Source organism: Carcharhinus amblyrhynchos, chromosome 2 (assembly GCF_965287045.1).
Source record: "Carcharhinus amblyrhynchos chromosome 2, sCarAmb.v2.hapA, whole genome shotgun sequence".
In the NCBI taxonomy this organism is placed as follows: Eukaryota; Metazoa; Chordata; class Chondrichthyes; order Carcharhiniformes; family Carcharhinidae; genus Carcharhinus; species Carcharhinus amblyrhynchos.
In genome coordinates this window covers 83,271,159-83,299,068 of record NC_137325.1, presented here as the reverse complement: position 1 = coordinate 83,299,068, position 27,910 = coordinate 83,271,159, and the positions used below count along the sequence as shown (strand labels likewise).

At 42.7% G+C, this 27,910-nt stretch overlaps 1 protein-coding gene across 1 annotated transcript in view; it reads left to right on the top strand.

Moving 5' to 3' along the window:
* Positions 1-27,910, top strand: part of LOC145355792 (uncharacterized) — a 47,126-nt gene that overhangs the window by 15,349 nt on the left and 3,867 nt on the right. Inside the window, exons 7-12 of the mRNA XM_080208176.1 lie at positions 6,645-6,779; positions 8,057-8,214; positions 11,748-11,874; positions 14,873-15,058; positions 20,830-20,979; positions 27,397-27,551. Coding sequence (XP_080064302.1) covers positions 6,645-6,779; positions 8,057-8,214; positions 11,748-11,874; positions 14,873-15,058; positions 20,830-20,979; positions 27,397-27,551 — 911 coding nt within the window. The remainder of the gene's footprint in view (positions 1-6,644; positions 6,780-8,056; positions 8,215-11,747; positions 11,875-14,872; positions 15,059-20,829; positions 20,980-27,396; positions 27,552-27,910) is intronic.

Genomic DNA, 27,910 nt, shown 5'->3' with positions numbered 1-27,910 from the left:
CGGATACCAATCAACAATATTTTGCATTCAGTATAACAATTCAGTTCAGGTTTCTTAGTCCTTTTGCAGAGTTTGTTAACTAAAGTTATAGGTATTTACGGGCAAGCCGTACCCTGATGTTTCCATTCATGGCTGTGATGTGCAGCCAAGTAATTGAGTCCCTTGAATCAAAAAAATCAATCAAAATCAGAACAAGCATAAAGGTCAAATGCATAGTCACACCATACAACTATGCTATAAAGATTCCATCTTGGGAATTCAGCTATCTGTTCCACTTTATATGATTTTCTGTCCATTGAAACTTAAATTGTGAATTCACAACCTATCAATGAAAGCTGTGAAATTGAATAAATCTTGTCATTTATGGATTAAACTGGCCTCTAAAACTGCTGATTAAAAGCTCCGTTCTTTCACAGAGAAAGAAAATGACCACTAGGTCCAGCTCTCATCTACATCAAGTGATTTGACTCTTGTTTGAAGTGATCCTCCAATCAACTCACTTGTAAAATAAAATCCTAAAGGAGGCCGACTATCACCTTCAGAAGGCAACTAGGGATGAGCAATAAATGCTGGTCCGGCCTGTATCACTACGTCTCGAGAACAAACAAAAATGTACTTTTGTTGCATTTAGCTCAGCCTTGAAAATAGAAGCACACCCTTCCATTACTGAGGAAATGATAATCTGTTTCTATTTACTTATCTTGCCTTATCTAAACAGTTATCAGATCAACAACCCAGCAGCTTTTCCACAGATATCTGGTGGTCTGATGAGAACAGTTTCTATTTTAAACCAAAACTTTCTATGAAAAGCAGGAAGGATCCTAAAACTATCACACAGACATTCAAGCTGTTACTTTGGAGATCAGTGGGAATTAATGACATGGGGTGGTTAATAGGGTGAAATGAGGATACCATTATTTATTATGTTCTATAGTGAATGAACTGTTTGTATTCCAATGCTACATCCTGTTAGCATGTCACTGAATGCAACTACAGCAAATCTATGATGGTTGTGAAACAAAGGGCATTGGTTGAGCTGAATTTACTAATTTTATTAGTGAAGATAGTCATTTGGGCACCTCAGATGTATGTAGGCACTCAGAAAGCTTAACACTCTGTTTCCTGAACAAGGTTCACTGTTAGAAACAACCAGAACTTTTTGAGCTCCCATATAGCTGCCAGTGCTTATATGTTTACAAAACTCCCCTTATCAAAACTTCCTGGGTATGACCACGTGATGTTCCATTCCACAGCTGAGAAGACATGGATGTAGGTAAGTTGTTTCACTGCTGTGAAATCAAGCACAGAGGGTGTGGAACAGTGAGATCAATAACTCTCTGTACCATTCTCTCTCCTTCTTGAGCAGTTTTGCTTCCAGTGCCTCCCACAGACAGGAAGGAGAGAAAATTGGAGGTTGAATCTAAATACAGAGAGGGTAGAACATAGAACAGTACAGCACAAACAGGCCGTTCGGCCCACAAGTTGCGCCGATCATATCCATACCTACCAGGCCATAGAATTATCTGTAAATAGGGTGTGAGTTTATGATGCACCATATGACAGCATTCATCCGGTGCTTATCATGGTTCGGTTGATAAATGTGCTAATGGAATTGACTATCACTTTGACACTGGAAAGCGTGGGCTTCAAGCTTTGATTAACCTGTGCCAGTTGAGTTATGCTCTTCCATGCTTCTTGACATTGCACACAGACTTCCTGACAAGCCTGCCAATGCACCAAGCATTTTGCTGTACATACACATCAGCTTTCTTCTAAAGTCATCCCCATTAAATTGTTGACCTACTTCCTCTGCAGCAGAATCCATGTGTGATTTTGCCCTCTGGTGAGCTGGCACTTGTGTTATCCATGCCCACAGACTTGTGCCTGATGTCTCACCACATACAGATCTCACCTCTGTTCTTTCCTTTAGATTATTCAGTTTCAGTTTATAGCCGATAGCTATGCGAGTGAAATCAAGTGATGGTGCATAGAACATAGAACATTACAGCGCAGAACAGGCCCTTCGGCCCACGATGTTGCGCCGACCAGTTTTTTTTAAAAAAAAACACTGACCCACTAATCTAAACCAATCCCTTTTCGTCCATAAACCTATCCACAGATCTCTTAAATGTCCCCAAACTAGGTGCATTTACAACCGCAGCAGGCAGGGCATTCCAATTCCTCACCACCCTCTGGGTAAAGAACCTACCCCTGACATCCGTCCTATAACTACCCCCCCTTAATTTAAAGCCATGCCCCCTGGTGCTAGCTTTCTCCATCCGAGGAAAAAGGCTATCACTATCCACCCTATTTAAACCTCTAATCATCTTATATGTTTCAATAAGATCCCCTCTTAGCCTCCTTCTTTCCAGCGAAAACAACCCCAAATCCCTCAGTCTCTCCTCATAGGACCTCCCCTCCATACCAGGCAACATCCTGGTAAACCTCCTCTGCACCCTCTCCAAAGCCTCCACGTCCTTCCTGCAGTGTGGGGACCAGAACTGCACACAGTACTCCAAGTGCGGCCGCACCAGAGTTGTGTACAGTTGCAACATGACGCTGCAACTCCTAAATTCAATCCCCCTACCAATAAACGCCAAGACACCGTATGCCTTCTTAACAACCTTATCTACTTGATTCCCAACTTTCAGGGATCTATGTACACATACACCTAGATCCCTCTGCTCCTCCACACTATTCAAAGTCCTCCCGTTAGCCCTATACTCAACACATCTGTTACTCCTACCGAAATGAATTACCTCACACTTCTCTGCATTAAACTCCATCCGCCACCTCGCGGCCCAGCTCTGCAACCTGTCTAAGTCACCCTGCAAACTATGACACCCTTCCTCACAATCTACCACACCTCCGACTTTGGTGTCATCAGCAAACTTACTAATCCACCCAACTATACCCTCATCCAGATCATTAATAAAAATTACAAACAGCAGTGGCCCCAAAACAGATCCCTGAGGCACACCACTCGTAACCGAACTCCATGACGAATATTCACCACCAACCACCACCCTCTGTCTCCTATCTGCTAGCCAATTCCTGATCCAAGTACCTAGATTACCCCCAGTCCCATACATCTGCATTTTCTGCAGAAGCCTACCATGGTGAACCTTATCAAACGCCTTACTAAAATCCATATATACCACGTCAACTGCCTTATCCCTATCCACCTCTTTGGTCACATTCTCAAAGAACTCAATAAGGTTAGTAAGGCACGACCTACCTGCTACAAAACCATGCTGACTGTCTCTAATCAATTCATTACTCTCCAAATAACTATAAATCCTATCCCTAATAATTCTTTCTAAAACCTTGCCCACAACAGAAGTAAGACTCACCGGTCTATAATTCCCAGGGAAGTCTCTGTTCCCCTTCTTAAACAATGGGACAACATTCACTGTCCTCCAATCTTCCGGTACTATACCAGAGACCAACGATGACCTGAAGATCAGAGCCAGAGGCTCTGCAATCACCTCTCTAGCCTCCCAGAGAATCCTAGGGTAAATCCCGTCCAGACCAGGGGACTTATCTATTTTCAAGCCCTCTAGAATATCCAGCACATCCCCGGTATCAACTGCAATACTTTCTATTTTACACCCCTGCACCCCAGTGTCCTCCTCAGCTACATTCGTGTCCCCCTGCGTGAACACCGAAGAGAAATATTGGTTCAATGCCTCTCCAATCTCTCCCGGTTCCACACACAACTTCCCTCTACTGTCTGTAACTGGCCCTAATCTTGCCCTAACCAACCTTCTGTTCTTGACATACCTATAGAACGCCTTAGGATTCTCCTTAATCCTATCAGCCAAAGTCATCTCATGTCCTCTTTTAGCCCTTCTTAACTCCCTCTTCAACTCCCTCCTAGCCAATCTAAAGCTTTCTTCATCATTACTCCATTCTTCGTGTTCTCCACTGCCTTTCAACAAGAGGATGCATCTCTTGGATATCTGAATGACAAAAGGCACAAGAATAAGGTTAGAGTGCAAGGAGGGGGAAGTAAAAAGCACATGTTTACATAGTTTGCAATTGTTAATCAGGAGAAAGTTGGGGAGAGGAGTGGGTGAGAGGGAAGTGAGATGTGAGAAGCAGAGTTAGATAAGAGGATACCATCACCTTTGATGGTTTCAGTACCTTCGTTAGCAATGACCTAAGCAATGGCTGTCTCAGTAATGGCTAGCACCATTTCTTCCGTATGTAGGAGATTGGCTATCTCAGTTAACTGATGCTGGTTCATGATGTGGAGTGATGCCAACATTGTGGGTTTAGTTCCTGTACTGATTGAGGTTATTAGTAAAAGCCCCAGCTCCAATCATGCGCACAAAGCAAAATATGTAAGTGAATGCGGGGCGGCACGGTAGCACAGTGATTAGCACTGCTGCTTCACAGCTCCAGGGACCAGGGTTCGATTTCTGGCTTGGCTCACTGTCTGTGTGGAGTTTGCACATTCTCCTCGTGTCTGCGTGGGTTTCTTCCAGGTGCTTTGGTTTCCTCCCACAGTCCAAAGATGTGTGGGTTAGGTTAATTGGGCATGCTAAAATTGCCCTTAGTGTCCTGAGATGCATAGGTTAGAGGGATTAGTGGGTAAATATGTAGGGATATGTGGGTAGGGCCTGGGTGGGATTGTGGTTGGTGCAGACTCGATGGGTCGAATGGCCTCTTTCAGTGCTGTCGGGATTCTGTGCAATTTGTTAGCTGATGTGGTAGTCATGCTTGAATAGCTAGCACTGCGAACAAGTTCTGAGAAGTTGGTGTGAGATTTGATTAGTATTCGCCATGTGAGAGTACAGTGCAGCATCTGAATGTTGAGGGTGAATCCTGACTGATGGAGATTGTTGGTAAACGATGGGCTGTGCTAGATTGAACAACGTCGGATGCTAGTGGTGCAGTAGGTGGAATATAGATTGTGAGGATGCATTCAATAACTTTGACTACTCATGAGAGATCAATTAGCTTCTTGAAGCTTAGACCTTATGGCTTGACACTTGGCCTTGGCCTCCACAGTGATTTGCTCCCACTGCCATTGGAACTTATATTTGGAGGGTCTTTTAGACACTCACAAATATAAGGCATCTCTCCTTCTTTACTAAGGCCTCCAGTGCAGTGTCCAAGAACCTTAGAGGCAGTTCACTCCCGTGTTGTGCCATTCTCGTGTATTTCCCAGGTCTGAATAAGCTGTAGAATAATTTACAGTTCCTATTCCAACTTCAAGGCACTTCCCCTTTAAGATGTCATAGAATCTGACAACGCAGAAGGAAGCCATTTGACCCATCAAGTCTACACTGACCACAATCCTACCCAGGCTCTATCTCCATAACCCCATGTATTTACCCTAGCTAGTCCCCCCGACATAAAGGGGCAATAAAGCATGGCCAATCCACCTAACCCACACACCTTTGGACTGTGAGAGGAAACCAGAACACCTGGAGGAAACCCACACAGACACAGGGAAAATGTGCAAACTCCACTTAGACACGTGCGGACTGATTTTAAATCATGCAGATTAGATTTAATGTGCTAGCTTCTCATAACTTTGAGCCCCTGCTGAGGCATGCACCCACTGTAGTGTGATTAGCACTGGCTGCCACTGGAATCATGTTGTTCAGCAGACTGCAAAAAGTTAGCAGACTGCCTATATCCTGTTGAACAGCTATGGATCAATTGTACATCTAAATCTTTTGTCCATTTTCCAAAGCTATCAAATTTAGCCCTTTTTTTAAACCCCCTTTTTCCCCTTGATTTTTGCACTCAGCTTGTCAAAATTGCTGCATGGAGGTAAGTTTTGCTCTGTATTAACGTCATAAAAATGGCATACATTCCCCCAAATTTATAAATGAAGTGGGTGACAAGAAGGTGTGTTCACGGCAGTAACGTTTAAGAGAAACAGAAAACTATGTTAATTTCACCTAAATCTTTGAGGAAATTATGTGGCTGTACAATATAAAAATAATATTTTTACATGTTAAATTCAGTTAATAATCTTTGTTTCAGCCTCTCTTATCATGAGTGAAGCTGTGTTAATTTTGCCAAGTTTTTATTCTAAGAATGGTTTCAGCAGATGAGGCCATAAAAAACAGCTGCGGTCTGAAACAGCATCAGCCAAAAGTTTTTAAAATATCAAAAACAAGGTGCTGCGAATGCTGAAAGTCTGAACTAGAAACTGAAAATGATAGAAAACACTCAGCAAGTCTAACTGCCCTGAAATGTTAACTCTGTCTCTCACTCCACAAATGTTGCCTCACCTGCTGAGTATTTCCAGCATTTTCTGCCAGTAAAATGTCATCATATTTTTAAAACAGCATTGTGACAAAAATGTACCTTTTATGTCAGTGGTGGATTTTTTGCGGTGTATGCTAGAAGCAACACTTAAGAGATTAATTAGTACCAAATGTCTCACATAGGGTTTCTCAGTAGAAAAAGGTCCATGCTCATTGTAAAGAACATAAAGATGGCCTGCAAAGAATAATAGGTGACACTGAATCCAACAAAATATCTAACTCCAAAACATGAGAATCATAAATAGACCCTGGCAATCCGAAGCTGACTATTAATTGATAATAGTTGGTTACATTTTGAGAAAAAGCAATAGGGTGAAAATACATTGCTCACGTTTTATTTTGAACTTATCACAGTTATGGAGTCCTGTGCAGCTTTAAACAGTGCAGGCATTCTGGAGTCTGGGGTCTTCACCATAGATCCTGATGGTTTGGAGGGTGGAGTGGACCCATTTCCTGTGGAGTGTGACATGATCTCTGACTTTGCAACAGGTTAGTAGTCCAGTGTAATCAGCTTCTAATTAATACAAGGCAACAAGCATGTGGAATACTCTTCAAGAAAAGCCTGTTGTTTATGTGTTACCTATAAATTATTTTATAATTGTGTGTTATTGAAATGGTTTGTAGGAAATTATGGAAAGAGGAAATTGCCTCTTAACAGAGAATTAGTTTGTTGATTAGGTTAGTTTTATTTGCAAAATAAATTTTCTTAGAACTTTGCAACTTTTCTTTATGTTTCCTGGAAGTAGGCACAGCTAAACAATCACATGCCAGTTTTAAAAGAAGACTTTTAAAGAGAGTTTCTCTGCGATTCTGGGACAATGTTTATCTCTCAATTAATACCATCAAACAGATGGACTAAGCTTTCATCTCCTTGATGTTTCTGGAACCTCGCCATGCATAAATTGGCTGTTGCATTTCTGTACCTAATAACCATGACTAGATTCTCTTTGTGGACCAGCTGATCTTATATCACGAACAGAATTGATCTCAGACATACCAATGTAGGAGCCAAAACACAATACAGATAGTCTCTGTCAGCATCTGACTTCTGAAATGTCAAAAAATTGGCTCCCTTGATTGGCAGAAGGGTTACTAAAAATTAAGTTTAAAAAATTAAAGCATTTTAGCTATTCCTGTGATAGGTGTAGAAGAGGGAATAGGGCCTGGGTGGGATTGTGGTCAGTGCAGACTTGATGGGCTGAAAGGCCTCTTTCTGCACGGTAGGGATTCTATGGTAAGGATTCTAAGAGATTTTCATGTAAAATTAAGAATGATGCTCTAAAAAAATTGAACAAAATGTTAATTAGATTTCTAAAATCTGCTGTTTTGCCTCCAGATAAATTTGACAGCAGGTCAAATCTATTTTGTTTACTGCACACCACAGACAGACTTTGTTTCAGTCAGTATTTTAGTTGTAATTTTTGAAACGTTATTGAACTGCATTTTGGGTCTGCCACAAAGCAAATGGTGATTTACACATTGTTCATTTTCTATGGCGTGTACTAGTATTGACCAGGGTGTTTCTGTTCAAAGATTATACTTCAGTTAGAATTTTTATACCAAGTAAGTGAAGTGGTTTGGAATATTATGAAACTGGACAAAATTACTATACTAAATATTTGTGTGAAAAGAGGAGCAGCATAAACACATCTTTAAGGATTAACTCAATAGCGAAAACAAACTCATCCCAGCCTTAGAATAGACTATTACATTTGCTTTTAAATGAACAGCCTGTGTGTTGAAAACTACAATCTCTATTTTCGAAGGAATTACAGTGATAGGTCATGATTCAGAAGATCGAATGCGTGTGTCTCCGTGTGAAGATGCAGGGTGCTATTCTCGAACCATTCGTTACAATCAGGCATCCCTGGATCAACTTAAGGCTTTAACGGAGACCTCAACGTATTGTGAACAGTACATCAGCGTAAGTAACTCACACATCATTACAACCATTTCACAGTCAGAGCTAATGCAAAAATAAATGAGCAGTGTGTGTTAACTTCCTGTTTCCACCGACCACAATCCCACCCACGTCCCCATATCCACACATGTTTACCCTAGTTAGTACCCCTGACACTAAAGGGCAATTTAGCTTGGCCAATTGACCTAACCTGCTCATCTTTGGACTGTGGGAGGAAGCCAGAGTACCCAGAGAAAACCCACGCAGACACAAGGAGAATGTGAAAACTCCACACAGACAGGGACCCAAGCCAGCAATTGAACCTGGGTCCCTGGTGCTGTGAGGCAGCAATGCTGTTCACTGTGCCACTGTGCTGCCCCCTAACAGTCAGGTACTTAGTTACCTGTGGTTGTGCCTTCCATCACCATTAAGAAGGATACTCCACTTCCAAAGGCTGCTGACAATCAGATGGCTGACTACTGAACTGTAGTCAGTTCGCTAACAGGTGCATCACTAGAGGCTAGCCTCACTAGGCTGACCTCACTAGGGCCTGTCACTCACGTTCCAGCAACTTGGGGGGAGCAGCGAATGGGAGATCAGGGAAGGGTGGGAGTTCAAACAAGGTGGGGGTGGGCTTTGAGGGGCACAGAGTGTCCCAAATAGGAAAGATCTCCCCCTGTGCACAAAGTCAGGTTTGATTAGTCATTATTTATAAGCCCCCATTCATTGACCCAAAGATTAAAATTCTAAATTGGGGCAAGACCAATTTTGATGACATCAGGCAGAAACTTTCAAAAGTTAATTGGGGAGTCTGTGGGAAGGCAAACAGATATCTGGTAATTGGGAGGCTTTCAAAAGTGTGTTAACCAGGGTTAGGGTAAGCACATTCCTTTTAGAGCGAAGGGCAAGGCTGGCAGTAGTAGGGAACCCTGGATGACTCAGGTTATTGAGGCCCTGGTCAAGAAGAACAAGGAAGCACATGACATGCCTGGGCTGCTAGGATCAAGTGAATCCTTTGAAGAGCATAGTGGGTATAGGAGTAGAGTTAAGAGAGAATTCAGGAGGGCAAAAAGGGGACAAGAGATTGTTTTGGCAGATAAAGCAAAGGAGAATCAAAGAGCTTCTACAAATACATAAACAGCAAAAGAGTAACAAGGGAGAGAGTAGGGACTCTTAAGGATCAACAAGATTACCTATGTGCGGATCCACAAGAGATGGGTGAGATCCTAAATGAATATTTCCCATCAGTATTTACTGTTGAGGAAAGCATGGATGTTAGGGAACTTGGGGAAATAAATAGTGATGTCTTGAGGAGTGTACATATTACAGAGAAGGAGGTGCTGGAAGTCTTAAAGTGCATCAAGATAGATAAATCCCCGGGACCTGATAAAGTGTATCCCAGGACATTGTGGGAGACTAGGGAGGAAATTGCGGATCCCCTAGCAGAGATATTTGAAGCATTGATAGTCACAGGTGAGGTGCCTGAAGATTGGAGGGTGGCAAAAGTTGTGTCTTTGTTTAAAAAGGGCTGCAGGGAAAAGCCTGGGAACTACAGGCCAATGAGCCTCACTTCTGTGGTGAGTAAGTTGTTGGAAGGTATTTTGAGAGACAAGATCTACAGGCATTTAAAGAGACAAGGACTGATTAGGTACAGTCAGCATGGCTTTGTGAGTGGAAAATCATATCTCACAAATTTGATTGAGTTTTTTGAAGGGGTAATGAATACCATGTAGTCCATGTTGTCTACATGGACTTTAGCAAGGCCTTTGACAAAGTACTGAATGGTAGGTTGTTGCATAAGGTTAAATCTCACGGGATCCAGAGTGAGGTATCTAAATGGATACAAAATTGGCTTGATGACGGAAGCCAGAGGGTGGTTATAAAGGGTTGTTTTTTAAACTGGAGGCCTGTGACCAGCAATGTGCCTCAGGGATCAGTGTTGGGTCCACTGTTATTTGTCATTTATATTAATGATTTGGATGAGAATATAGGAGGCATGGTTAGTAAGTTTGCAGATGACACCAAGATTGGTGGCATAGTGGACAGTGAAGAAAGTTATCTCCATTTGCAAGGGGATATTGATCAGTTGGGCCAGTGGCAAATGGAGTTTAATTTAGATAAATGTGAAGCGATGCATTTTGGTAGATTGAGCCAGGGCAGGACTTACTCAGTCAATGGTAGGGCACTGGGGAGAGTTACAGAACAAAGAGATCTTGGGGTACATGTTCATAGCTCCTTGAAAGTGGAGTCACAGGCAGACAGAGTGGTGAAGAAGGCATTCAGCATGCTTGATGACATTGGTCAGAGCATTGAATATAGGAGTTGGGACATCTTGTTGAAGTTATACAAGACATTGGTAGGCCCACACTTGGAATACAGTTTACAGTTCTGATCACCCTATCATAGAAAGGATATTATTAAACTAGAAAGAGTGCAGAAGAGATTTACTAGGATGCTACCGAGGCTTGATGGTTTGAGTTATAACAAGAAGCTGGATAGACTGGGACTTTTTTCTCTGGAGCATAGGAGGCTGAGGGGTGATTTCATAGAGGCCTATAAAATAATGAGGGGCATAGATCAGCTAGATAGTCAGTATCTATTCCCAAAGGTAGGGGAGTCTAAAACTAGAGGGCATAGGTTTAAGGTGAGAGGGGAGAGATACAAAAGTGTCCAGAGGGGCATTTTTTTCACACAGAAGGTGGTGAGTGTTTGGAACAAGCTGCCAGAGGTAGTAGTAGAGGCGGGTACAATATTGTCTTTCAAAAAGTATTTAGATAGTTACATGGGTACGATGGGTATAGAGGGATATGGGCCAAATGCAGGCAATTGGGATTAGCTTCGGGGTTTAAAAAAAAGGGCAACATGGACAGGTTCTCCATGTAAACCTCTATAACTGTATGACCCAAGGCTGGGCTGACTGTCTTGCACCTACTCCATCACTGGTGAAATAATGGCAGAGGCAGATTAGTAACAGGCAGCACCCCAACTCTCCCACCCCCACGCAACCCACCACCACCATTTGTACTGTTTTGTAACTCTACCTGTTCAACCAATTTTCATGTGTTAATTTTGAAAAAAAAATCTTTTACTTATATTTATTCTTTTGTTTCTCTGGTAGCACTCCATTTTACTGATGGAAGAAAAGACAAAATGCATTAGATGATTCACTTTAAACTGACACTAAATGGCAGAGATATCAATGATTGACAGAGTCCAAACATAGAGGTGCCAATTTCTGATGACTGTAAACCACGAAGAGGGCTCTTGATAAGTGTACCTGTTGCAGTCATAATTGTCCCTTTTAGTAAACTCAATCATGGAACTTGAAGGGTTAAAGTAACTCCAGTATCATTGTGCAGACCTGCTTACATGATTGGAATCTTGATAGGACTGTTATGCATCAGATATAAACAGTACAAAAGCACAGATAGGAAAAGCAACAAACTTAGACTGCTGATATTATCTGTCACACCACAGTGCAGTTAGAAATGTGCAAGGCTATTCATTCTCATAGGAACATAATCATTAAACAACTTTTTCTGTTTTGTATTGTTTAGTTGGAATGTCGCCATATCCGCTTCCTTAAGCTGCGCTGGGGTTGGTGGGTGTCTCGTGATGGGCGTAAAATACATTCCTGGGGTGGAGCCTCTACTGATGGTGGCAAATGTGCTTGTGGGCAGAATGGTAAGAGGAATTGTGCATAATAGGTAAAAACAGGTAACCTTTTCTCCTCGTTAATGAATCTGAAACACTCCATTCTTTTTAGAAATGCAAGTTATCCTTTCCTTCAAAATTATTGGGAAAATTGAAATCTTTGTCCTCAATCACTGTTCCAAACTCAGTTTGTGACCAATTCCATCTCTCTCTCTGGCTGATCCAGGCCATTTCCAACCTTGGTGTCATATTTTATCTGGAGTTGATCTTCCAATCAAAGATTCACACCATCACGAAGACCGCCAATTTCTACCTGAGTAACATGGCTCCACTTTGGTCCCATCTCAGCCTATCTGCTGCTGGTACCTCATTCAAGCCTATGGTACCTCTAGACCTGACTACTCCAATGCAATCATAACTGGTCTCCCACACCTTCCCTCATGTAAATTTGAGCTCATCTAAAACTTGGCTACATCTGTTCATTCACACCAAGTCCTGTTCCCCTATCACCCTGTCTCTTCATTTTAAAATTCTCATCTTGTCAGCTCCTTCCATGGCCTCACCCTTCCTCATTTTTGTAATTTCACCCAATCCCACAATCCTGTGAGATTTCTGCACTCAGCTACTTCTGGACTCTTGATTATTCCAATTTTAATGGTCTGACCATTATAGAACATAAGAACATAAGAAATAGGAGCAGGAGTAGGCCATCTAGCACTTCGAGCCTGCCCCGCCATTCAATAAGATCATGGCTGATCTGACGTGGCTCAGTTCCACTTTCCCGCCTTCTCCCCATAACCCTTAATCCCCTTGCCTATCAAAAACCTATCTACCCGCGTCTTAAATATATTTAGCGAGGCAGCCTCCCCCACTTCAACGGGCAGAGAATTCCAGAGGTTCACCACCCTTTGAGTGAAGAAGTTCCTCCTCAACTCCGTTCTAAACTGTCCCCCCCCTTATCTTGAGGCTGTGCTCTCTAGTCCTATTGTCCTTTCTGAGCGGGAAGAACCTCCCCACCTCTATCCTATCCATCCCATTCATCATCTTATACGTCTCAATGAGATCTCCCCTCATTCTTCTAAACTCTAACGAGTACAAGCCTAGTTTATTCAGCCTCTCCTCATAGCTCAACCCCCTCAACTCCGATATCAGCCTAGTGAACCTCCTCTGCACTCCCTCCAAGGCCAAAATATCCTTGCGTAAGTGCGGCGACCAAAACTGCACACAGTACTCCAGCTGCGGCCTCACCAGTGCCCTGTACAGTTGCAGCAAGACCTCCCTACATTTATATTCAATCCCCCTCGCTATGAAATTCAATCCCCCTCGCTATGAAATTAATGGCCATGCCTTCAGCTGCCTAGGGCCTTAGCTCTGGAATATCTTCCTTACATCTCTTTAGCTCTTTACCTCATTTTCCTCCTCTAAAAGACTCCTTCAAACCCACCTCTTCAACCAAGCTTTTGGTCCACTCACCTAATATCTCCTAATGTGGCTGGTGTTACATTTTGTTTCAGAATACTTTGAGGAATCTTATTATGCTAAAGGCTTAATCGAAAGATAAACTGTAGTTGTTGTTTTCTTTCTTTATAACTTGTTCACAAATTTTAAATGAATATAATACATCTCTCCCAGTTTCTACATACAGTTAAAAAATAAGAAATAATGTGAGACTTTTTTTTACAATCGGTCATAATTTATATTTGTAATAGGAGAGTTTCCCTAAATGTTGAGTTTATAAATTTTGGTTATTCTAAGTTTATCTTTCCCTTCTGTATTAAGTTTCAATGCTGCTCCCAAAAGCTACGATTTCATACTGCTGATTTGTATGGGTTTTTCCCAACCTTCTGGGAAGATTTGCACACATTTCTTTGTAAGAGAATTCGAGTTCAAGAGGAGAGATGTCTTGCTGGAATTATACAGGGTTTTGGTGAGGCCACATCTGGAATATTGTGTGCAGTTTTGGTCTCCTTATCTGAGGAAGGATGTTTTTGCTATAGAGGAAGTGCAGCAAAGGTTTACAAGGCTGATTCCTGGAATGACAGGACTGATGTATGAGCAGACAGTGAGTCGCTGAGGATTATATTCACTGGAGTTCAGAAAAATGAGGAGGAGTGGGGGGATCTCATAGAAACTTATAAAAGTTCTAACAGGACTAGGCAGGGTAGATGTAGGAAGGATGTTCCCGATGGCAGGGGAATCCAGAACCGGGGTCATAGTCTAAGGATAAGGGGTAAACCTTTTAGAACTGAGATGAGGAGAAATTTCTTCATGCAGAGAGTGGTAAGCCTGTGGAATCTGCTATCATAGAAAACAATTGAGACTGAAACAGTGTGTTTTCAAGAAGGAGTAAGATATAGCTCTTGGGGTGAAAGACATCAAAGGATACATGGTGGGGGGTAGTAGGGGGAGGTGGAGGAGGCAGGATCAGGCTATTGAGTTGTATGGTCAGCCATGATCATAATAATTGGTGGAGCAGGCTTGAAGAACTGAATAGTCTATTTTTGCTTCTATTTTCTATGTTGAAAGTTATGATTCTGTGTGTCGGAAGCCAACCTGCAAATAATTGACAGAGTAAGAAGTCTCCCAACAACAGGTTAAAAGTCCAACAGGTTTATTGGTATTGCAAGCTTTCGGAACACTGCTCCTTCACTCACCTGATGAAGGAGCAGCACTCTGAAAGCTTGTGATAACAAATAAACCTGTTGGAGTTTAACCTGTTGTTGTGAGACTTTTTGGATTGCCCATCCCAGTCCAACGCTGGCATCACCACATCATGCCATATAACTGAAACAGTCTTCATGCATCAACAGTATAAAACAACAAAACACATCAATTTGAAACAGTTGATGCATAAATGAAAAGCTACTTGATCAACTGGGTTGTATTTTTGCATAAATATCCTAGTAGTTAATTTTAAATACATACACAGTATGTTTAGGAGTCGTATTTTAAAATGCTAAATCTTACTAATCAGAAAATTGGTTCAATGCAGAGAGGCATTAAAATATATACATAACTTTCTTCCCAGGCAACTGTGCCTTGGGTCTTTCCACATGCAACTGCGATGCAAACGATGGTGTTTGGAGACAAGATAAAGGATATTTGACGGACAAAACCGTCCTTCCTGTGCAGGAAGTGAGATTTGGAGACACAAGAGATGTACCTGTGGAGATGGCGTTTCACAAGATTGGCCCACTTCGTTGTCATGGACAGGGTAAGATCAGCTTAGAAAACAAAAGTGAAACTCATTTCATTGCAAAGTTTAGGGCTGCTGAAGCAGCTTGAAATTCATCAAAGTAACAAATAATACAACTGGATAAATATCTGAAGGAACAGATGTAAGAGAGTAGAACTGTTAACCGACCTCTGTGACCATGTTGGGAATGCAAGTGATCAGGCTGAATGACATTAGCTGCCACAGGACTGAGAAATTCCCATTTCCTTGTGCGGGAGGGGGATCATTAATATGCTAAATGGGAAGCTGTCACAAGAAGCTAAAAACATATTTGGACTCTGTAGTTTTGCATCAATCAAAACCCAGAAGTCTAAAAACTGACGTGGCCATCTCTTGATTACATAGTAAAAGTTAGAGTTAACATCCAGGGATCTTGCTTTTCTCATCATTGAGGTTGAGGAAGATATATCAGAGGTGCTTTTGGTATGTTCTAATGCCTGTCATTCCTTCCCAATGGAATCAAGTTAAATTGGGGTGGGCGGGAATAATTTTGTGCAAAAAGAGAATAAGGACAAAGTCACGACATCACAAATATTAATATGAAAACGTACAAGAATGAATCTGCAAAGATGATTTTAAAAACTGTGGTGCAGCTCTGCATGTGACCCACAAGGGATCAAAGTGCTGATTATAGTGAAAAATTAGATCAGGCAATTCCAGAGACTTCCAGGCATTGACTTTAGCTTGGACATCTCAGTAGGGCCCATTTTCATTTCCATTCCCACAAGACTGAGAAGTTGGTTCCTTCTTGCCGAGAGCTGAGAGATTGGAACTGTGGAAATGGACAAAATGATCATCTTGGTGTTATGTTGTTATGGCACCAGGAGTGGTTGTATCTCTGCCCAGCTTGACTGATCACTGATGCTCTTCTGTGCAGAGATCTTTGCATCTCGGTCCTGCCAGACTTTCTTCCTCAGCCTTTCTGACCAATTTGCTGTGGAATGTATCCAATTTAATTACCAGCAGATTAACATTTACATTTCAGTAGCATCGATGCTGTGAGAAGAAAAAAGTTGAGATGTTTAAATGTTTTGAAAAACTCAAGGCAAAAGGCCTGTTCAAAAGATTTATAAACCCAATATTTTGATTTTAACTTTGATTTAATAGTGTGTAAATCTTGTGGAAGTTTGTGCCTTTGATTTGATTACAGCTTGATTCACAGCCACTACTTTTCCTGACATGTTAGATCTCTTGCAGTATGCGAAATCCAGCTGTAAATCTTCCCACAGTCAAAAAACATCTAGGGCGCAATTGCAACTAATGATTTATTACTCTGCTGTGCAATACTCGTTCAGTGGTTGTTGTAGATTTGCTGACAGATTTTATGAACTGCAGATGTTCTTGCGAGTTGCCTGATTAGTTACAAACTGGAAACATGATTAACCTCAGAAAGCGCAAAGGACCAAAAAAAAAGCATGGTTTTGTAACATTTTTTCTTTGCTAATAATTTATAATTTTACTATGAACTTACTAAAACCAGATTTTACACAAGAATACTTTCTATCTGAAGAAATTGTTCATTCTGCATTGTCCTTTTCTCACAACTCACATTAGAGTTTCTCTGCCCACAGCTAGTGGCATGCAAGGTAGATTTCCAATTGTTCCCAAAGCGAGGTTTTTCCTGGAATAAATCACTAGTCTGTTGTCAGAGGCCTATTTCTTGAGGGGCGCCACTCCTCATCAAGCATGGCTGACTAGGAATCTCTCCAGCTCTTACCACCAGCCATTGGCATATTGGAAGCACTTTGCAGGTTGATTTCAGTCTGTTTGGCCGGGTGGTGACCTTCCTTGACCATCAGGTCCTGGAGTAGGGCTCGAACCCAGAACCTCTGGCTCCTAGACATGGACACTATTCACTGCGCCACATGACCTTGCATTACAGAATTACCTATCATTATTGTAATTTAACTTTTAAGTACAATTCTTGAAGTAAAATTAAAAGGAGACTGTCTGTCCCCACGTCAATTCCTTACATTGCTTTTAAACCAGTTGCTGAAACTAGAGTTTAATTGTCATTATTTCCTCTCTAGTCGGTTAGACTTTTGGCAACATATAAATGCAGTTCTTTCTCTTTAATCTTACCTCCCTTGGAAAGTTTGGCAAGGATTGGTAGCTGTTGCTGAGTCAACTGTAGTTATTTACAAGATGGTTTGGTCACAAGACTGATCAGGGATAGCTGGGTAATGTGCAAGATGTGGGCAATCCTGTACCCATGGGTTATAAAGGGGAACTACACTTGCAGGAATTGTTAAAGGACTGTGACTCTTGATTAGAACATTGGGAACAATTGTCTATGAAATTCAACATTCGAAGCTGAATTTTCTTGGGTGGTGTGGGGCTGGCAGGTGAATAGGGGGTATAAAATATGATGGGTGCCATTTTTGGAGCCTACATACCTAGACCTGCCCCGTCACAATTTTGCAGGTGAGGTGTCAAGCAGCTGGCCAGCTGGTTAATTGAGGCTCTTGGGTGGCCAATTAATAAGGTCTCACCCTGTTTCACTGCAATTTTTCCCACAGTGGGTGGAGGCTGTCACCAAGTGTGAAGCTCAGCAGCTTTCATGACTCGAGTTGGTGGCACACAAAGTGTGGAGGGGAGGATTATCTCCTTTTACTGGCTTTCTTGAGCCAACAGCATTCCTGTCACTTGTCGACCCCGGCCCTGCACTCCATTCCATCTATTTGGCCAGGCCCTGACCCCAGTGATGCCACAGTGCTGGCTTCAATAAGAATCTTTAATGGGGATTGTTGCAGTCCCAGCAGTAGCCACCACTCCTGGTGACGCTGCTGGGATCAGAACATCTGCTGGCCATTTGACTAAATGCAAGGAAAACCCTTGGAATGGAGGTTGTTGCACATCAGACATTTACACCGGGAGGTGTGGGAACCCCAATGGAGGAAAACATTTCAGCCATGGGATGGGAGAACACCCACGTCACATTTGCATCATCCCACTGACTGAAAAACCCTCAAGAGTTGGATAGTGAAACGAAATGGTATGTAAATGACTGCCAGTGATGCGAACAGACACATAAAAAATGAGGGCAGTAATAATCTTAGAATCGGGTAGAATCCCTACAGTGCAGAAGGAGTCCATTCAGTCCACTGAGTTTATACCAATTCTCTGACAGAACATCTTACCCATGCTCAACCCTCCTTCCCCAACTCTGTCCCTATAACCCTACACGTTTACTATGGGCCATCCAGCTAACCTGCATGTTTTGGACTTTGAACAGTACAGCACAGTACAGGCCCGTCGGCCCTCAGTGTTGTGCTGAGCTATGTCCAAATCCAAGATCAAGCTATCCCACTCCCTCTCATTCTGGTGTGCTCCATGTGCCTATCCAATAACCGCTGGAAAGTTCCTAAAGTGTCCAACTCCACTATCACAGCAGGCAGTGTATTCCACTCTGACTGAAGAATCTACCTCGGACATCCCTCCTACATCTCGCACCATGAACCTTATAGTTATGCCCCCCAGTAACAGCTACATCCACTCGAGGAAATAGTCTTTGCATGTTCACTCTATCAATCCCCCTCACGTTATAAACCTCTATTACGTTGTGTTTCATCCTCCTCCGCTCTAAAGAGAAAAGCCCCAGCTCCCTCAACCTTTGTTCATAAGACCTACCCTCCAAACCAGGCAGCATCCTGGTAAATCTCCTCTGTCCTCTCTCCAATGCTTCCACATCTTTCTTATAGCGAGGTGACCAGAACTGAACACTATATTCCAAATGTGGTGTCACCAAGGTCGAGTATAGTTGCAGCATAACCCCACGGCTTTTAAACTCAAACTCCCTATTAATAAACACTAACATACTAAAAGCCTTCTTCATGGCTCTATCGCCTTTTAACACTGTTTTGTGGGTACATGGTTTCTAATAGCTAAGCAGTAGAGAGTGATGGTGAGTCAGGGAGTGTAGCCAAGCATGTTATCACAGCATGATGAAGCAAAGGATTATCTGAGGGAAGAAGAGGGAGCCAGAACAGAAAGGTCATAATTATAAAGACTGTAAATAGAAGGACCAGTAGTTTTTTTTTAACAGTTATGACTGGGAGTCCTTGATGTAAGAGCTGATGACAGAATGGAGCAGGTAGAGAAACTGTAGAAAAAGGAGGAAGAATTGTCAGAGGGTTTAGTTCACTTAGGAATTAACTATGTATTGATAAAAAGCGGGTTCAGGACGTTTAAAATTCAGTTTTAAAGGGCAAGGAATGTACAAAAATCTCCAGGATAAGAATCTTGGGATTACTAAGAGTGCACAAGGTAGGAAGAGAGAAATAGATTATGTGAAGAAATTAAGGGAATGGTATAAAAAGAACCACATTACATTCGGACTATTTCTAGGAAAGGAGGAAACTATTTAGTCAGGATTAGTTTCAGCAAAGAGATGCCTATCTCTTTGCTGAGAAGGTAATGAATAGTTGCAGCATAAAATAGATGGTCTTATTTTTCAGTGCAAAAACCAGGAGAGTGATTGATGACCACTGGGGGATAAATCACTGAAGGTATCAACACACTGTGTAACAGTAAAGAGGGGAAACCAGGATCTTGGGATGTATAAACAAAGTAATAAAGCACATATCTGAGTGATAGGGCACTAGTTCAACCGCATGAGGGGGGTCTGTGTACAATCAGTCATATGAACGACATATAAGCATTCGAAAGATGTAATGAAGAGCACTAAATTAGTCACTAGAATTAAGAATAAGTTAGGCAGAGAGATTGTGGAAGTTTTGGATGTTTACAGTGGAGAAGAAAACACTTGATATTAACCATATCAGAATTCAAAATTCTAAAGAACACACTCTCAAAACAACAAGACAGCACAGTCTCAAAACTGGAAGAGGAGGACTGAAAAGGCAGTTGAATTTAGTTGCAGAAAGATAATGAGTGTATGAAAAGGGAGCAGTAAATAATGAAACATAGCTGGCATCTGAAGATAGGGCAGATATTGGGATGTGGTATTTCTTAAACAGCGATTGGCCAGATGGACAACAATGATTTTGGTCTGACACAATACACATACTGCCTCAAACCTGTGTACTTGTGGAATTTTCACTTCAGGATTTATTTCATCACCTTTCCTTACATCAGCTCCCCATCCAACACCTTAAATATTAAATATAAAACATTACCGTTGCATTGCCAAACCTGATCTCAATTATCTCCTCCAGACCCGTAACGCCCCCCATTCTGATCCTTTGACTCAGGTATTTAAATATCACCCCACCCCTACCCTGTTAGGCATGGCACTGTCAGCTGTTGGGATATTACTTACTGGAATTTCTCGCCAACAGAAGGTCTCTCGAACCTCCCATCTCTTCAGCCAAACATTCAGTTCCTCCACCCTTGCACTCCCTAAGAATAATACATGGTGCCACAGTGGTTAGCACTGCTGCCTCACAGCACCAAGGACATGGGTTCAATTCCAGATTTGGGTCACTGTCTGTGTGGAGTTTGCACATTCTCCCCATATCTGCATGGGTTTCCTCAAGTGCTCCAGTTTCCTCCCACAGTTTGAAAGATGTGCTGGTTAGGTGCATGAACTTGAACAGGTGGTGACTAGAGGAAATTCACAATAACTTTATTGCAATGTTAACGTAAGTCTTACTTGTGACTAATAAATAAACTTGGAGAGTAAAGGTAGAAACCAAAACTGACAATCCTTTTCCATTAAGGTGATGATACGTGATATAAATCTTCTTTATCCAGCCAATTTTAAATCTGGACTGTGTTGCGGTTTACAGGATCCAGAGTCTCGGTAATGGAGTCATGTGCTGCATTAAAGGAAGCAGGGTTCCAGAAATCACAACATTACATCATCGACCCGGATGGAGTTGGAATAGGAGTTTCACAGTTTGAAGTTTTCTGTGATATGACCTCTGACCAGTTCACTGGTAAGTACAGTCTGCCAAAATGACAAGCAATATTAGCCAACATAAGATGCTCTAGGTCCAAACACAAGCCCACAATCAACTGAACTGATTTCAAAATCACAGAATAATAGCAGGACTTTCAAGTCAACCAGTCCACCTGTAGTTTATCCTTCATAGAATCCCTACAGTGCAAAAGGAAGTCATTTGGCCCATCAAGCCTGCACTGACAAGAATCAGGCTCCATAACCCCATGTATTTACCCTGCTAGCTCAGTGACACTAAAGGGTAATTTAGTACGGTCAACCTAACCCATACATGATACATTTTAATAGCATCACATTCTTGCTAGCCTAAAGAACCTCAGAGGTGAATCTAATGATGAAATCTAAACTTAAATTCTTCGGTGCACATAATTAAATAATAGGTTTACCAGAGATACTCTCAGCAGGGCAATTATGTTAAAACATTGGGGTGAATTTTCCTTTCCCCGTCCACCACGGGAATTGGAATAGGCGAGGGGTGGACCATGGAAAGATCTGTTCTTCAGACAGGACTTTATGGTTTCAGGACGAGCATAGCTGTAAAGCCCCGCCAATTAACTTTGCTGAGATGTAGCACTTCCACACAGGTTTAGATAATATGGATGCTCCCTCAGTCAGCAAACTGCAGTACTAGTCTCCACATGTCATGCGTACCTGCACATGATTTTTCAATCAAAAATAACTAATGAAAATCCTGGATGATGGGAATGGAAACTGACTGGCAGAGAGAGGTTATTGTTGGAGGTGAGGACTGTTGCTATTCTGGCCCAGATGTTTAGTTTCTTGTCAGCCAGCTGAATACTAAAATCAGACATTTACCCAGATGAATTTACAAAAAGGCCATTTGTTTGTATGTCTACTTGATAAATTTGACATTAGCATTGTAAACTATATTTAAAAAATTTCTGAGACACTGACTTGGTCCCCGACCATGTCAACTTAAATTACTCTGAATTCCCCATCTCCGATTTCGGTACTATTCTGAGTGATGCAGGGACTGATGAAACGAAGCATGGTTGGCAGCATGAGACATAAATGCAGCAGTCAAGCTGGGTTAAATGGTGAAAGCTGTTATCGGATCCAATCAATGACTTGCCAATCACAGAAACAGAACCTGCCGTAAACTGTGTTAACCCGCCGTAAACTGTGTTAACCCTGTCATAGCCATCTCTTTCTGGAAGGCAGTGTTGTGAGCAGGAACTGTATTTTAATGTGCAACCCTCATGTCTGAATATCAAAATTCACAGTAGTATATTCTGATGACTGGAGCAATTTTGCCATCCAACAATTTTTTCTATAATATGCATGAGCTGTTCTATTTCATTAAAAGGAAAAATGTGTAATTGTTGGAAATACAAAATGACATGCTTCATCTATTTTCACAAAACTGCCTTCCAGAAAGAAACAGGTCTGAAAGGTTTAACACAGCATATGGCACATTCTGTTTCAGTATTTGGCAAATCGTTAAAAGTATTGTTACTACATTTACCATTCAGCCCAGCCTGACTGCTACATTTGTGCATCGCAGGGCTGCTCCATTCGGAGAAAGATGTTAATGTTTCAAATATTGGCCATTAATCAGAACAGGAAGCTGGAAGATAAAGCAAACTATTCAATGGAACTAAATGAAACAAAGGGTGGGGAAAAGGGAGAACGTGAGAAAGTGAGAAAGTAAGTGACGCCTAATCAGATTTAGTGAAAAGGACACAAATCAGACAACATGAAAGAGTGTGAGGAACACAGTTAACATCCAGAATGCAGATTTCTCTGAGCTGTAATATGATATAGGCTACATAAATTGTAAGAAAATTAGTTTCTCCGCCTTCATAAACTATTGGACTCGGCAGGCAACTCCCCTCCCACTAAGAAAATGGGAGTTAATTAAGGTTGAAGTTGCTAAGTGAATTGCATTGGATCTTATCAATTGTTTTACTTCATCAGATGACTATACGAACATAAGAAATAGGAGCAGGAGTAGGCCATCTAGCCCCTCGAGCCTGCCCCGCCATTCAATAAGATCATGGCTGATCTGAAGTGGATCAGTTCCACTTTCCCGCTTTCTCCCCATAACCCTTAATTCCCTTGTCTGTCAAAAACCTATCTACCCGTGACTTAAATATATTTAGCGAGGCAGCCTCCACCACTTCAATGGGCAGAGAATTCCAGAGATTCACCACCCTTTGAGTGAAGAAGTTCCTCCTCAACTCCGTTCTAAACTGCCCCCCCCCCATCTTGAGGCTGTGCCCTCTAGTCCTGCTGTCCCTTCTGAGTGGGAAGAACCTCTCCACCTCTACCCTATCCATCCCCTTCATCATCTTATACGTCTCAATACGATCCCCCCCCTCATCCTTCTAAACTCCAACGAGTACAAGCCCAGTCTATTCAGCCTCTCTTCATAGTTCAACCCCCTCAACTCTGGTATCAGCCTAGTGAACCTCCTCTGCACTCCCTCTGAGGCCAAAATATCCTTGCGCAAGTGCGGCGACCAAAACTGCACACAATACTCCAGCTGCGGCCTCACTAGTGCCCTGTACAGTTGCAGCAAGACCTCCCTACTTTTATATTCAATCCCCCTCACTATGAAGGCCAGCAGCCCATTTGCCTTCCTGATCACCTGCTGCACCTGTAAGCTGGGTTTTTGCGACTCATGCACAAGGACCCCCAGGTCCCTCTGCACCATAGCATGCTGCAGCTTTTCGCCCTTTAAGTAGTAGTCCCTCCTACTATTATTCCTGCCAAAGTGGATAACCTCACACTTGCCAACATTGTATTCCATTTGCCAGGTCCTCGCCCACTCACTCAGCCTATCTAGATCCCTCTGCAGTCTTTCTACACCCTCCGCACAATTTGCTTTTCCACTTATCTTCGTGTCATCAGCAAATTTCGACACCCTACACTCAGCTCCCTCCTCCAGATCATCTATATAAATGATAAATAGCTGAGGCCTCAGCACTGATCCCTGGGGCACTCCACTAGTCACCAACCGCCAATCCAAATAGCATCCATTGACACCAACTCTCTGCCTCCTATTTGACAGCCAATCCTCTATCCACACTAACACCTTACCCCCAACTCCATGCCCCCTAACTTTCTGTAACAACCTTTTGTGCGGCACCTTATCAAACGCCTTTTGAAAATCGAGAAACACCACATCCACCGGTTCCCCTCGGTCCACCGCACTAGACACATCCTCATAGAATTCCAACAAATTCGTCAGACACGACTTCCCCTTAACGAATCCGTGCTGCGTCTGCTCCATCAAACAATTCCTCTCAAGATGGCTCGCTATTTCTTCTTTGATGACGGATTCAAGCATTTTTCCCTACAACAGATGTTAAACTAACCGGCCTATAATTCCCTGCCTTTTGCCTGCTACCCTTTTTAAACAGCGGCGTAACATTAGCCGTTTTCCAATCTTCTGGCACTTCACCGGAATCCAGCGAGGTTTGGAAAATAATCACTAAGGCATCCACTATCACTTCCGCCATTTCCTTCAGAACCCTGGGATGCATTCCATCCGGTCCTGGTGACTTGTCCACAATCAGTCCCACTAGTCTGTCGAGCACTACCTCTCTAGTGACAATGATCTCATTCAGGCCCTCAACTCCTACCATCCTTCTATCGTTAATACCCGGCAAAACTTTTGCGTCCTCCTCCGTAAAAAAAACTTATTCAAGCAAAAAACTTATTCAAGGCCTCAGCCATTTCCTCGTCCCCCACCACTAAATCCCCCATCTCATCGTCCAAGGGTCTAACATTCACTCTAGCCAGCCTCCTCCTCTTTATATATTTATAAAATCTCTTACTACCCTTTTTTATATTTAGCGCTAGTTTAGCTTCATTGTCTATCCTTCCTTTCTTTATCAACTTCTTCGTCAATCTTTGTTGATTTTTAAACCTCTCCCAATCCTCTATTCACCCACTACTTTTACATAAGAACATAAGAAATAGGAGCAGGAGTAGGCCATCTAGCCCTTCAAGCCTGCCCCGCCATTCAATAAGATCATGGCTGATCTGTTGTGGCTCAGTTCCACTTTCCCGCCCTCTCCCCATAACCCTTAATCCCCTCTCTTATCAAGAATCCATCAACCCGCTTCTTAAAAACATTTAGCGAGGCAGCCTCCACCACTTCAACGGGCAGAGAATTCCAGAGATTCACCACCCTTTGAGTGAAGAAGTTCCTCCTCAACTCCGTTCTAAACCGCCTCCCCTTTATCTTGAGGCTGTGCCCCCTAGTCCTACTGTCTTTTTTGAGCGGGAAGAGTCTCTCCACCTCTATCCTATCCATCCCATTCATCATCTTATACGTCTCAGTGAGATCTCCCCTCATTCTTCTAAACTCTAACGAGTACAAGCCTAGTTTATTCAGCCTCTCCTCATAGCTCAACCCCCTCAACTCCGGTATCAGCCTAGTAAACCTCCTCTGCACTCCCTCCAAGGCCAAAATATCCTTGCGCAGGTGCGGCGCCCAAAACTGCACACAGTACTCCAGCTGCGGCCTCACCAATGCCCTATACAGCTGCAGCAAGACCTCCCTACTTTTATATTCAATCCCCCTCGCTATGAAGGCCAGCATCCCATTCGCCTTCCTGACCACCTGCTGCACCTGCAGGCTGGGTTTTTGCGACTCATGCACAAGGACCCTGAGGTCCCTCTGCACTGTCGCCTGCTGCAGTTTTTCGCCCCGTAAGTAATAGTCCTTCCTACCATTCTTCCTACCAAAGTGGACCACCTCACACTTGTCAACATTAAATTCCATTTGCCATTTCCTGGCCCATTCGCCCAGCCTATCTAGATCCTTCTGCAGACTCTCCACACCCTCCGCACAATTTGCCTTTCCCCCAATCTTGGTGTCATCAGCAAATTTCGACACCCTACACTCGGTTCCCTCCTCCAGATCATCTATATAAATGGTAAATAGCTGAGGCCCCAGCACCGACCCCTGGGGCACCCCACTAGTCACCAACCGCCAATCCGAATAGCACCCATTGACCCCCACTCTCTGCCTCCTATTTGACAACCAATCCTCTATCCACGCTAACACCCTACCCCCAACTCCATGTCCCCTGACCTTCTGCAATAACCTCTTGTGAGGTACCTTGTCAAACGCCTTCTGAAAATCCAGAAAGACCACTCTAAACGCATCAGCTTTTAATTTAATACTCTCCTTTATCTCCTTCGTTAACCACGGCTGATTATCCCTTCTCCTACGATCCTTCTTTACCATCGGAATAAACTTCTGCTGAGCACCAAGAAAGATCTCCTTAAAGATCCTCCACTGTTCCTCAGCAGTCCTACCGACCAATCTGCGCCCCCAATCTACATTTGCCAATTTCTCTCTCATCCTATTGTACTCCCCTCTGTCCAAACAAAGGACACAGGTCCGGGATCCTACTTTCTCATCCTCCATCTGCATCAAAAACTCCACCATACAATGATCACTCTTTCCAAGAGGATCCCTCACAACAAGGTCCCTAATTCTACCTGCCTCAATACATAACACCAGATCTAAGATAGCTCGCTCCCTCGTCGGCTCCAGCACACACTGTTCAAGGAAACTATCCCGGCAGCATTCCAAGAACTCTTCCTCAAGCCCACCGTGTCCAACATGGGTCGACCAATCAATATGTAGATTGAAATCCCCCATAATTATCGCCGTTCCATTTCTGCATGCATCATTTATTTGTGTGTTTATAGCCCGCCCCACCTCCAGGTGATTATTTGGGGGCCTATAGTCCACACCCACCAGCATCTTCCTCCCCTTGCTGTTCCTTATCTCCACCCATAATGATTTCACGTTCTGCTCTTTGGCACCTATATCTTCCCTTACTACCACCCTGATACTATCCTTAATCAGCAGAGCTACCCCTCCCCCCTTTTCCTCCCGTCTATCCTTCCTAAACACTTGATACCCCTGGACATTCAGCTCCCAGTCCCTGTCGCCCTGCAACCACGTTTCCGTAATGGTCACCAGATCATATCCATTTGTGCTGATCTGCACCACCAGCTCATTCACTTTGTTTCGAATGCTTCGTGCATTCAGATAAAGTGTTTTTATCCCAGCCTTTATCTGGACCCTATTTGAAGGAATGCTACTAACCTTTCTCATGCTCCCTACTCCCTTTATTATTGGGACATCCTTGACCTCTTCCCGTACCTGTACCCTCTCTTTTACTTTAGACACTGTAATTTCACCTACCCTTGCACCCTCCCCCGCCCCCCAATTAGTTTAAACCAGTGGGATCCAGCAGATTATATTAAATATGTCTTTACATCAAAACACATTCTCTTGACACAAAATCAGCAGCAATTGGTAGGAAAATTTGGTCACAATTTGTAACAAAGACCCTATTAAACAGTTTTCAATGAAACACTGACTATTATGTGTTTGGTACAGGTATAACCATTGTAAGCCATGACAGTGAAAGACGGACAAGAGTATCTCCCTGTGAGGAACCCGGCTGTTATAGAAGAGAGATAAACTATGAAGTGGAACTAATCCAGCTGAATGCCCTCACACGGATTTCTGAATCCTGTGAGCAACATGTTAAGGTGAGAGCACTGTACAAGTCCTAAAAAGCCATAGTTTGAAAACAATGCTTTTTTTTTAGAATTCTCCCAGGCACAGTTCTCACACCATCCTCATACAAGTTTCAGGCTTTTAAAACATAGACCTGCTGTTACTTCAGTACAGCTTCTAAGTTTATTTGAGGGCTGATTCCACCATAGGATTGTCCTGACATTTGCCTGGAGCACTGACTGGGCAATGATGAACTTACCATGATTGAGTTTCCATTCAGTTAGCTTCGCAACTTACTCACTTCAACCCTGGTAGTGCCTCCCAGTATGTGTTTTGGCTGTTTCCATTTGTTTCTTTAATGGCTTCACTTGTTCTAAAGATATGAATATAA